Source organism: Heteronotia binoei, chromosome 7, assembly GCF_032191835.1.
Source record: "Heteronotia binoei isolate CCM8104 ecotype False Entrance Well chromosome 7, APGP_CSIRO_Hbin_v1, whole genome shotgun sequence".
Taxonomy (NCBI): domain Eukaryota; kingdom Metazoa; phylum Chordata; class Lepidosauria; order Squamata; family Gekkonidae; genus Heteronotia; species Heteronotia binoei.
In genome coordinates this window covers 43,050,124-43,063,013 of record NC_083229.1, presented here as the reverse complement: position 1 = coordinate 43,063,013, position 12,890 = coordinate 43,050,124, and the positions used below count along the sequence as shown (strand labels likewise).

General features: G+C 40.8%; 1 protein-coding gene across 6 annotated transcripts in view; it reads right to left on the bottom strand.

The window, feature by feature from the left end:
* Nucleotides 1-2,958: 2,958 nt before the first annotated feature.
* Nucleotides 2,959-12,890, bottom strand: part of RUNX1T1 (RUNX1 partner transcriptional co-repressor 1) — a 191,613-nt gene continuing 181,681 nt past the window's right edge. For all 6 annotated transcript variants that reach the window (XM_060243514.1, XM_060243513.1, XM_060243515.1 and 3 more), the window contains one exon: nt 2,959-7,776. In XM_060243514.1, coding sequence (XP_060099497.1) covers nt 7,501-7,776 — 276 coding nt within the window. In that variant the 3' untranslated portion in view covers nt 2,959-7,500. The remainder of the gene's footprint in view (nt 7,777-12,890) is intronic.

Sequence of the window (12,890 nt, the reverse complement as noted above, 5' to 3'; positions counted from 1 at the left end):
GCCAATACCTGTGCTTGTGGACATCACCCTTCATTCTCCACCACGAGTGCCAATCTAAATCTGCAAAATGTCATGCTGGGGCTGCACGGCCATGAATGAAACCAGTGGTGGTGTGTGAGTTCTCCAAACATTTAGACTTCCAGAAATGATCAAGGCATTCCACATAGACAAGATTTTCAATCAACAGAGGTTTACTGATAGACCACTAGTTGAAGGCTAGCCCTCCCACTAGGCAAACTAGGTGATTGCCTAGGGCACTGGCCTGCTGGGGACACTGAATTGGGCACCCCCATGTGACTTGGTGATATTATCAGTGCGGGGAGGGGCACCAGGAGTTGGCCTTGCCTAGGGTGCCCTGCACTAGTTGTTTTAAATGCAGAACTATAAAGGGGGGAAGGCAATCTGTCCTTCTTGTTTGCTATGGCACATTTGTAGAATCTTGAAGTCTTGTAGCACTCTGATTTGGGGGTAAGGCTGCTGTCAGGAAAGTGTTCCTGCCATGCTCATTTAATTCTAGGGTTGTATGAACATCTGGTTTCAGCTGTATGTGGTTGTTCCAACACATTTTCTGTACTGTATACCTAACTGCTTTGTATTGAGGGGCGGGGGGGGGGTAACTAAGCCTCGTTAGCTTAGTGCCCAAATTTTGCTTTCATGGCTTATCAGGTTGGCATAGTAATTGCTCTTCCCTGCCTCCCAAGCTCTCCCCACAGCCCCATTTTTGCTGCCGCTGCTCTCCCTGGGCTCTTCCCTGCCTCCCCCGCTCTCCCCACAGCCCCATTTTTGTTATCACCACTCTCCCCAGGCTCTTCCCTTCCTCCCCCACAGCCCTGGGCTCTTCCCTGCCTCCCCCACTCTCCCTGCAGCCCTGTGTTTGCCGCCGCTCTCCCCGAGCTCTTCCCTGTCTCCCCTGCTCTCCCCACAGCCATTTTTGCCACTGCCGCTCTCCCCAAGCTCTTCCCTGCCTCCCCTACTACCCCTACAGCCCCATTTTTGCTGCCGCTGCTCTCTCCCTGGGCTCTTCCCTGCCTCTCCCGCTCTTCCTGCACTGCCTGCAGCCCCATTTTTGCCACCACCGCTCTCCCCGGGCTCTTCCCTGCCTCCCAAGCTCTCCCTGCAGCCCGATTTTCACCACCACCACCACCACTCTCCCTGGGCTCTTCTTCCCACCCCCAAGAGTGAGAGAGAAAGTTGGGGCCCGGAGGCTGGCTGCTGGACTCTATGACCCCCCCACCTGAAATTTTATGTCCTGCCCCCCCCCACCCAGAATTTTTTGGCTATGGGGCTGGAACAGTATGATACTTTATATAATAGACCTTTAGCTAATCTTTCCCAAAGTGTAGAGTACATTTTCAAAAATCTGGCCACTTCAAGGAAAAAGTTTCCATTGTTGGATTTGCTATAATGGATGTATAAATCGATTCACTTTTGTAACAGAACATTATATTTTTTTTTTCCAGAATGCCTAGCATTCTGAGTGGCTTGTCCAATTCCAGTTCCTGTCTGGTCTTCAAAAAATAATATTTCTGTTTCTATAGCCATTCCAAAGTGAAATAGCTTTCATTTTATGCCCAGCCATAAAAGCAAAAGGCTGGTATGGGCCTGTGCATGCCATTAAAGTCATTCCTTGCACGCAGATACAAGCATACTCCAGTAAGATGTATCAAGTGTCCTACTTGCCCTTGCATTATCTAGCATGCATTTAGAGTTTGTGAAGCAGCAGTCTTATTTTGATTCAGATGATTGGAGCATGTAGCTCATTACTGTCTACTCTGACTGTTCCTGTTTGGATTCTCAATAAAAGAACGATCTTTCTCAGTAACTGCTACCTCCAGCCCTTTGACTGGAGATGTCAGAGACTGAACCTATGATCTTCCGCACGCAAAGCCAAAACCTGCATTTTTATAACTTTATAAACAACACCATCAACCATGCACAGTGTACAAACCAATATGAATACATGTAAGCATCAGAAAACTTACTGCCATAATATGACTTTGTCTACAAGTATCCACAGTCAAGTGCCTCCCGCTCAATAAAATACTGAGGTATTCTGACAGTAATAGCAAAATGGCTGTACGCTTTTTATTTCAAACAGTGCCATTACTCTCTGAAACATCATCATATTTTGTGTCCTGTTAGAAATACATGTCTGGACAGCATGTCATTATTTCAACAATAGTATTCTAAGAGCTCCTTTGGTCAGACTCAATGATCAATGAGTTGAGATCAGCTGGTTTGTAGTTTACAGATGTTTTGACAGGCTTCCATGAGCTCATTAAAGAAATTATGCATAATATGGTCTAGAAAGAGAACCGTACAGCAAGCATCTCAGTCCAGGGATCTGGCCCCATATTTCTGAGCGCTCCTGCTAAAAGAGATTTACTGTGCAATCCTAAGCATGTATACTCAGAAGGAAATTCCTTTCCGTTCCAGGGGACCTACTTCCCAGTAGGCATGTTTAGGATCACAGCCTTAAGGTAGTTTCATACAGCATTTCATACAGGTAGTGGGGCTGAGATGGTCTGTTGAAATGGATCTTCACAGATCACAGCACCAGGTTCGTACATGGAACTGTTCCACAATGATCCTCTGCATATTTTGATAAAGTTGCCCAGAAATCAATGGCAGCACCCCACCTTTCTCCCCAATAGGGATTCGAAGTGGCTTACGTTGTCCCCCTTTCCTCCATGTTATCCTCATAACAACCCTGGTCTGAGAGTGTGACCTGCCAAATGGATCACCCTGTGAGCTTCTTTGGCATGAGTGGGGATTACAACCCAGGTCTTAACTGCTACACCAGTGACATTACAGGTTAAGGCTGAGTCCACTTACCTAGGTGCACGTTTTACTGAACTCAGTGGAACTTGCTTCCAAGTAATTCTCAGGAAGAAAATGGTGCTGTTATTTCTATACATTCCTGGACAAAAATAAAGCTATGCAAAGGATGGAGGAATATGGGTTTTAACTTTTTTATTACACAGTAAAGAATACAACAATACCTGAATCATACTTTAAAGATTCACAGGTTGACAGACCATACATTACAGTCCAACTAAAGAAAAAAAAAAAGAATAAACAAGAAACCACAGTTCAGACATAGTAGACTTAAAAGCTCAAGAGAATGCTGACAAAAGCATGATGCCTAGCCCCCACCCCCAACCCCAGTGTTAGTCTACCAGTAACTTGTGGTACATGTCTGAATTAAGTATTGCACAACAACTTTTTTCTTTTTTTTCCACAATAATGTCGCAGAACCCAAAACAAAAAGTTCAAAATAAAACAAAACAAAAAAGAACCCGAAGTATTTTTTTTCAAAAAAAATCTGCATTTCAACAGTCTCCAATTTATTTTTTTTCCTGTCCCTTGAGGAATTCAGACAACATGGAGTCACTTTCCCCCCTAAATGTTTTCCAGACGTTGGCATGCTTTGCATAAGTAATCCAGCCTTGTAAATTTCAAATCCCCAAGACATGCACCTACACACACACGCACACGCACACACACAGAAAAATAAAAGGATAAAAGAAATTGTTAAAAAAGTAGAGACAGGCAGCCCCTGCCACACACACAGACCAAGAAAAAGAGAAAGAGGAGAGGAAGAGACAGAGAAAAAGAGGACGCCCTAGTCCTATTAGAAATCACCACTCAGATATAATCCAATGAATTAGCTTTTTTTATGTGTTATTCCTACAAATTATACTCTCACATAGCCTGTATAAGAAGTGACAAGCAAAAAAGGAAAGTAACAAAAGGTTTTTTTTTTCTTTCTCTTCTTTAGGTTTATGAGGTCTGCATTGTTACCAAGAAGTGATATGGTTTGCAGCTGTATGAGCTTAACTTTTGGTATCCTGGTTCTTTTGTGCCCATTTGGTTTGACTAGACCAGTTTTTTGATAGCTACTGGTGCAATATACATGCTGTCAGAGGTAGAGTGAAACTTTTTGCCACTGAGGAGACTGTAGCAAAACAGGAGGAGAGGAGGAAGAGGAGGAGGAGGAGGAGATAGAGCTCAGCGTTAGGGGGTTATCTCTCTCTTTTTTTGTATTTGTTTTTTTTTTTCACTCCGGGTGCCCTGAATTATAAAGTAATGAGACATACTGTACTAATCCTTCTTTCACACACTAATGTTCAAGAGCAACAGTGCTGTTTCACATACATCACAGCTTTTAGAGACATACGGTTATTATCGTGAGAGAATACCTCTTTTTTTGGATTATTAAACCCTTCATAGTCTAGAACACAGAACAGCTCTAGACAAAAGAACTGTCCAGAGTCGCAAGCAGAACAGCAACCAGAGTGAGACTGAATGAGTCTGGGAGCACCATGATAAGATAGGACCCATCTGAGAAGGTGGTTATGTGCTTTTGCTTTCCATGTAAGGCAAGAGCGCTGACAAGCATCTGTCTTCAGACACATAAAAGCTAAGTTACCCAACAGTTAGGCAATTCTATCCACCCCACAAAGATATTTGTTTTCTCTGATGATGCTCTGTGACATCCCCTCTCTGATTCTACTGTTATGCTTCAGTGACAATCTAAGAATTTGAGAACTACCCTGCCAGACGGTGAAATGTGGCAACATGACATCCTGCTTGAGTTGTCAGACAGTATGGATCATATTCATATTATGGTAATTCTTGCTTATATTCATAATTGATAAGCATTATTAGCAAGAGTATCTACATTTGTATTTCGCCCTTCCTTTAAAAAGCTTAGAGTAGCATTGTAAGCAAATAATATTTTAAATCACAAGAGCCCTGCTGGATCAGATCAATGGTCAATCTAGTCCACCAACCTGTTCATACATCAGCCAGTTACCCTGGGGGGCCAACAATCAGGGAACAAAGGCCAAGGCCTTCCCCAGTGTCACCTTTGCTATTTGTTGGTGTTAGAAAGTGCCATCAAGTTGCAGCTGACTTCTGGTGATTCTGGAGGGTTTTCAAGGCAAGAGGCAAACAGAGGTAGTTTGCAATTGCCTGCCTCTATGTAGCAACCCTGGCTTTCTTTGTGGTCTCCCATCCATGTACTAACCAGGGTGGACCCTGCTTAGCTTCTGAGGTCTGATGAGATCAGGCTAGCCTGGGCCATGTAGGTCAGGATTTTGTTATTTGTTGAGCACCTAAAAATAGCTAGGCACTGTACAACGGTAAGCCTCATTGCAATCTTGTGAGGTAGGTTTGACTGTATCTTGTCAATGGCCACCAATGACCTTCATAGCTGATGTGGGATCATAGCTGATGTGGGAAACATGAGTTTCCCCGTATCAAAGGCAACAATCCAACTTTATGTAAACCTCACATAACTGGCACTTTGTTCTCTTTGAGAGTGCTCAGATTAAGACTACTAAACAACATTTAGAAATGTCTTCTGCAGTGGTGTTTACTGCACATTTGTATTATGCTTACATGGCTGAAAAGCACACAACCATCTCTTGGGCAGATGACAACTAACAAGTACTTCTGGCCTGGACCTTGGACAATGAAGGGTTAAGTGAGTGTATGCTATGCCTTTGCTGGACATGTTTAACCTGCTGATCATTTGGAAAGTAAAAATGGTGCTTTTCAGAATTCAGATTTTGGTCCATCAGATCAGTCTTTGGCTGACTTCCCTTTTTTGTAAGTAATACTGTAATATAACCTGGCATTCAGCAGTGTTAAAGCTGTCAATCTACACCTCAGCATATGGAGCTCTAATCTTCATCATCATCATCATTATTATTTCTCTTTTGTAAAATCAGAAATACCTAACAACCTTACAGTGATATTCATGCACTGCTTTTTTTCTTAAAAAGTTATGATAGCCTGTTTTATTATTTTTATAAAAACATCCCTATTAGTGAATTTTGCAAAAACAAAAACAAAAACAGAACCCAAAAAAACAAAAAAAGGAAAATAAGAAAGTAACCCACCACTATTCTATCCTACAGATAAACTCGGTGAAATGGCTCTAGCATCTTTAAAAAGAGTTTGCCCAATAATTAAAAAAAAGCATGCCTAGGGAGTCATTGTGACAGTGCAAAATACATTTATGTACATCCCTCTTACAAAAACACCAATATGTTAGCATTCCGGGAAGCATGCTAGTTTTAAAAAAAAAATTTCCCCTATAACAGAGTGAAATAGCAGCTCCGAAAGATAGCTTTTTTTCCCTTTTCTTTTCTTGAGGACAAACAAATTAAAAAAGGGGGGATTTTTTTCTCTTTTTTAAACTACTAGAGAAATATCACTACTACATACAGATATAAAAGCAGCATAGAAAGTTACAGGTCTCTCACCTACTAGTAATAAAGAAGACTAAATGTGAGCATGGTTAACTACAATGCATCTTCACATTTGTCCAACACATTTACAAGAAAAAACACCATTGGGAAACCTCACAGGACAGAAGTGTTTTAACACCAATAGAACTACTAGATTTTTTTCCCCATTTTTAAAACCATTTTTTTTTAATTAAAAACCCAGACAGGATGGGATGGAAAGAATTTGGAAGGGTTTTGGAGCTGGAGTCACTGTATTATCAGCATCATCAATACAAAAATGAATGAGGTGGAAACAGACCCGATTGTCTTACTCTACGGAACCTTGCAAAAAAGTAAAGGAAATTTTAGCTTTTTTTTTTTTGAGAGGGGGGGAGGCAGCTGGTTGTTGTAGCTGCTGCCAAAATGCTAATTAACTGCAGGCTCTGTCCTTATTTCTGTACTAAAAGGAAAGGAAAAAAACCCACAACCAAACAAAGAACAGAAAAGAAGAGGAGCCGTTTGTATGATGGCAAAAATATCTTTTTTTTTCTTTTTGCTGCTGTTTTATGTCCTACATCCCACTGCAAATCATCTTCCATTTTTCATTCTGTTGACCTGGATATTATTATATTTCATTCAGAAACAAGAAAAAAAAATGAACATCTGTGTCTCTTTCCAATCTGCTGCACATCTGCGTGTTTCGATGCAGGTCTTCAGAGTTCAGTCAGTAACCCACGGACGCTATTCATCTTCTTATTAAAATGTCTGCTGCTTTATCCAATGCTCATGCCCTTGAGGGTTTATTTTTTTTCCTTTATTTCTTTCTCTCTCTCTCTCATGTTTTAAAAAAATTCCATTATTGTTATAAAGAACAAGAACTTTTTATTATTAGCATTTTTGCTTTCAACAGCAATTAGCAATCTCTTGGTTTGCTGTTTGGTAAAGCATCTGTTAATGAGGTCATCTAGTTTAAAATCCCAGCTACTGAAAAATAACAGGGAGGAGGTCAAATCTACCATTTTTTTGTGTTAAATTATCTGCTCTTTTCATTCCTAAAGAAAAGATATCTTTGTTATCCAGAAGAAGTCATTATGACCCGTTACTGGCCTTCTGTATTTTATGTCTACCTCAAGATACAGTATATAAGTTCTTTTTTTTAAAGTATTGAAATATGTCAGTTCAGTAAAAATTTGAGCTTCTGAGGATGAGGAATCTTTTTTTTTGTATTTGTGTTTGTTTTTAAGAAGTTCTGAGTTCAGTCTTAGCGAGGAGTTGTCTCTATGGTGGATGGGGTTCCAGGAGTGGTTGACCGAGGAGTAGCTGCTGGTGGTGTATCAATGGGGCTCCCGGCTCCGCTGTTGGGTGTTGCGGAAGAGCTGACTGCTGGTGTCTCTCCTTGCTGCTGGGCTTGAAGTGTCTGTCCACAGATGTGATGGTGTTTCTCCCAGTCCTTATGTTGGCAAAACGAGCCACAGTATCGTGCTGTGTTGCAACCACTGCAAGTTTCACTAGCTTTACGGCCACAATTCCAGCAACTCTGTAGAGGCAGCAGAGAGACACATAGAGAGAGAAAACACAAAAGAAGTCAATGATCTGGCTCAGTTTTTCATCTCAGTATCACTTGGTGAGATTTGTGGGACAGATCTGTTAAGTCTAGTTTGGTTTATTTACAAATGTTAAAACACAAGTTACAACCCAAAGTGAAAAGCTGTTGACTCTATGCATACAAAAAGAGTTTCCATTCTTTTTTGTTCCTAACAGCAGCTTCCTTTGCTGTTGTTTTTCAACTCCAATGCTGTGATGCAGCACAGGGAATTGGAGGAAAGGAATCCAAACTTCAGCCACCTGTGGAAAAGCTTTCTCACACAACAAAAGGGGTACATAGTGTGGTTGCACACTATGGTATATAGTGGGCTGTATTCTGTAGACTTATTTGAAGAGATAAATTAGATTCAGCAATGTCATATTGTAACAGAGAATGTCATATTGTAACAGAGAATGGAATAATAATTTCAGGACAAGATCAACCCATAAAACAGAAGAGTATACTTGCAGGATAAATTTGCATTACAAGCCCATTATTTTCACACTTAGCAACATCACTAATTTTAGATGCGTGTTTCCTTTTAAACCATTTTCCGCTCTGACTTTGTGAAGAGAGTGGGACAGAAACTAAACTAAGTACAGACCTTTCCCAAGGGATTTTGCAGTGCCACCTAGCTATCTCAACTGATTTACAAGGCCCATCCTAGAATATCGTGCACTGTCAACATACTGGGGTAGTGTGCTCAGATCACACATACATGAGCCAACATTCTCAACGATGTTACAGGCTCACCTTGGAACACACATTGCTGCACTGGTGTTCCTAAAATACTGATACCCAAGCAAGGACTTGGATTGTGTGTGCAGTCAGGTCAGTCTTCCTAAAGATAAAATAAAGCCATCAGGTACACTGGTGGCAGTGTATTTACATGGCCTGAGAATACAACTAGCTTCCTATGGTGGAGACAGACTCAGCAGACAAAGCTTTTGACTCTGCGTTGTTTGAGAGATCCAGGATTGTAACATCAACATTTTTATTTTTAACTGTAAAGAGCTGCTGTATTTCCTCTCATCAGGTGAACAGCAGCTTTTATGGGAGTATTTAGATCAAGAAAATAGTGTTGTGTTTTTGTGAGAAACTCAGATATCTCCTCCCTTGGTGCCATGGTCCCACTGTAATTTAAAGCCCCGGGGTCTAAATTAAAGAAAAAAGTTAGGACCAAGCATAAATATCCTATGTCATATACAGTCCAGAAGAGTTCTAACACAAGTCAACACATCTACTCATTAGCAGTACCAAAGGAGACAGATATGTCTTGTTCCCTAGATAACATTAGAAGAGCCATACTGGAGCAGAAAATTGCTCTGTCCAGCATCTTGATTCACAGAGTGATCAACCAGAGGGACTCTATTAGGGCACTAAGGTATAGAATCCCTCTGTTTTTGCTGTTCAGTACTAACACATGGATGTTAATTGTCTTGAGAAGAGGAGGGGGAAGATACTGGATTTATACCCCACCCTTCACTACCCAAAAAAGTCTCAGAGTGGCTTACAATCTCCTCCCCCTTCCCCTCTTCGCAACAGACACCCTGTGAGGCAGGTGGAGCTGAGAGAGCTCTCCCAGAAACCGCTCTTTGAGCAGAACATCTCTGAGAGAGTTATGACTGACTCAAGGTCATTCTAGCAGTTGCATGTGGAGGAATGGGGAATTAAACCTGGTTCTCCCAGATAAGACTCAATGCACTTAACCACTACACCAAACTGGCTGTCTTTGAACAGTTAGGGCCCATTAGTCATCATAACTTTCATTCATAGCATTTGTCTAACCAACTTTTAAAGTCAACTCAGTTTGTGGCTGTGGTAACAAATTCTACAAGTTAATTACTTCTGTTATTCACATGAGACATCTAATAAGCAATGTAACAGGACTAGAATTACAAAATTAGAAACAATGCAAAAAGTATCAGATATGTCAACCAAAGCAGAATATGGAATTATAGAAGTAGAAAGCAATGTAGTAAGATTAGAATAGCACATACAATAAACATATAATACATACCATAAACAGTGGCATAGACTATAGTCCTGACCCCCTTTTATTTATAAAAGCATATCCCTGGCCCCTTCCTTTACACTGTAGCCCTATCCCATTTGTAAAAATGTGCTCCTTCACAATTCTGCACAAGGCAAATGATGTAGGAAAGGCACTTGGCATATTCTTTACAACTATAGGCTTCAAGACTGAGGATTGGCATTGGATACCAGTTCTTAAGTTAAACCACTATGACCATGAGGCTTGACCCAGTAAAATCCACCTCCCACATGCATGTTAATGTCAGTGATCCTGACTAAGCTGCACATTTCGGGGAATGGATGCATGCTTCTGCTCTTTCTGGGGAAAAGTGCAAGGATCTTGGCTTTGGGCAACTACATGACTTCACTGAATTTTCCTGAATGCAACAGAATTGATGCAAATACCCCAGGAACTGATGGTGTCCATGATTTTCACTGCAAGTCAGGCAAGCTGAAATCTAATTTCTTTCTAATAAATCAGGATTTCCTGATTTCATTCCCCATTTCACTTTCATTCCCAATAACAAATTCCTTGTTAAAAATATAGCCAGATGATGGCATCCTCAATTTCTGCTGCCTTTCACTCTCTGCCAAGTGGGAAGCCACCAGAAAGGATGCCTGCTGCTCACTTCCCTCCAGCTTTGCAATGCCAGCTGGATGGCTGGAGCAAAGCCAGCAGATAAGTGAGATTCCTAAACTACAACAGAAATCCCAATTACCAGGAAAGAACAAAGACCTAAATCCAAAACACTGTTTTAAGGAAATTAAACATTTAATCGGAGTCAAGTGGCTTCTTTCAAAAACAGTCCCAGCGTTAGATTTACTCTCCCTTTTTTGGCACAGGAATGTTTTGGCAGATGCGAGAGTAGTTAAGTGTCCAATATTCGGTGCTCTCTCTCTCCCCCCACCCCTTGCTAGATTGAATTCAGATGTATGCAGCATTTCTAACTCAACTCAAACCGATTAAGCATGCAGACTAAACCAGGTAATTACAAATGCATGAACTGGGAATTGGGGGGTGGGGGGAGAGTATTTGCAAAATTATTCCCATCTTTGAAAAACTCTTCTGAAAAGGTGGAATTACTAGCACAGCAAAACAGATGTTTTGGGGTGGTTAAAGTGTTTGGGAATACAGGCTCCTTGTCTATCATCAGCTGGTTTTGATTCACTGTCCATGGTTTCAAGTTTATTCTGCTTGCACTTCAGCAGCAGAAGCTGGACTGATGAGGTCTGGTCTGGTCACTATAGTTTGGTTTTGAGAAGGTTACAAACATTAGAGTGGGAAAAGCTGTCAAAATGGGAAATACAGCAATAATGATTTGTTCTGAGATTAACATTAAGGCTGCATTGAGCATCCAACTTGCAACTGCACAAGCTGAGTTTATTTCAATGGAACTTTATCCCAAAGTCACTGAAATGAGGAGTCAATGCAGTAGTATTGTGTCCAGGAAAAACTACCAATTCTACCTTCTTCCACTTTGGGATCTCATATCTGGTTGAGTAAAAACCAACTGTGAATGTTACAGAAACTGCTGAAATGCCACATTCTCAATGCTCAAATACCGTTGCAGATACTCAGAAGCTGCCTACTACTTGTCAATGTTACATTGCCTGGATTTTCTCCTACCTCCCATCTCTGACATCAGTAGTATTAAATGGTTGAATGTGCTTTGCTGCATTAGGCTGCATGCACAGTGCCCATGAGAAATTGCAGCAGTCTTACTTTGTCAGGCCTGCTGTCCACAAGAAGCCTCAAAGCAAGAGAACATTAAACCAGTCAACATAATTTTAATATCTGTCAATACAATTTATGGCTGCTATTTTGTACCCTGCCAAGCAATGTCCAGGGCTGCTTTCCTGATCTTAGTTGTACTACTACATTCCCATACTATTGTATTAATCAACTGTGACTGGCTACGGCACACTGGAATTCTACACCCCCTTGAGTCCCCACAACTGAACTTGGTCACTTGTGTAAGCCAGTCATCAAAGATCCATACGTTGTTGGATATGATGCTATCACTATGTTAAAGTAATCCTTCACAACCAGATGTTTTTCTGTGGAATTATTACTGTCATGCTATACACAATGATGCATGGATGCAGCCTTGGTAAACATTAATGTGTGAACAGTGACTCTTGTGTAGATAAGCCATAGGACATATGGTTTCTAGCTGCATTGCTTTTAAAAAGCCCCCTTTGGAACATAAACACTACAACAGTGGCAGTAACTGAACAAAATAAACTTTGAGTCCAGGGACATCTTTAAGAACAACAAAGTTTAATTCTGGGTATAAGCTTTTGTGTACATGCACACTTCTTCAGATGGATTGAAACAAAATTTCCTGAACCATTACATATAGGTGGTGGTGAGGGATTAATTGCCAGAAAAGGCTAATTAGAGTCAAGAGGCATAAGTAACTGAGCAATAAGTACAACTAAGGTTGGATTAAAGGTAGCTGAACAACACACTGAGTTGCTATTATAAATGATATGATACATAGCTTAGCTGCTACATGGCTGAACTCTCAAAAAGTCCCTTGCCTGTTCCATTGAGAGTGAGAGTTCAGTTGTTGGACAAAATATATTAATAGTGTGAGTGACAAATCAGCTTTTTCAATAGGTATTTAGATACCTTTACATTGTCTGAAACACATTTCCCCCTAAAGTTTACTACTGCCTTAGTATGATTTGTGATATAAAAGCATGTAACATTTGTGTTTAAATTTGTACATCTTGTGGCTCATGCTATTGTATTAAGGCATTGTGTTTAAAAGAGCCAGCGCAACATTTCTCAATGCACATTAGCATAACAAGTGTGTTGCAGCCTGTATCTTCCTTCTACTGCTGTATTAGCTTTCTATTATAACCTACAATCTAATGCCAGTCACGAGCTTCTTTTGCAGGAGAAAGAAACTACGGCATTATTACTATTAGCCAGGTTATTTTGAGGACCTTTGGAATGCATATTCTAAAGCATTATGGTTCCCGATCTAGCAGGCAGGCCGATTCCATGTGTGAACAGCAGATAA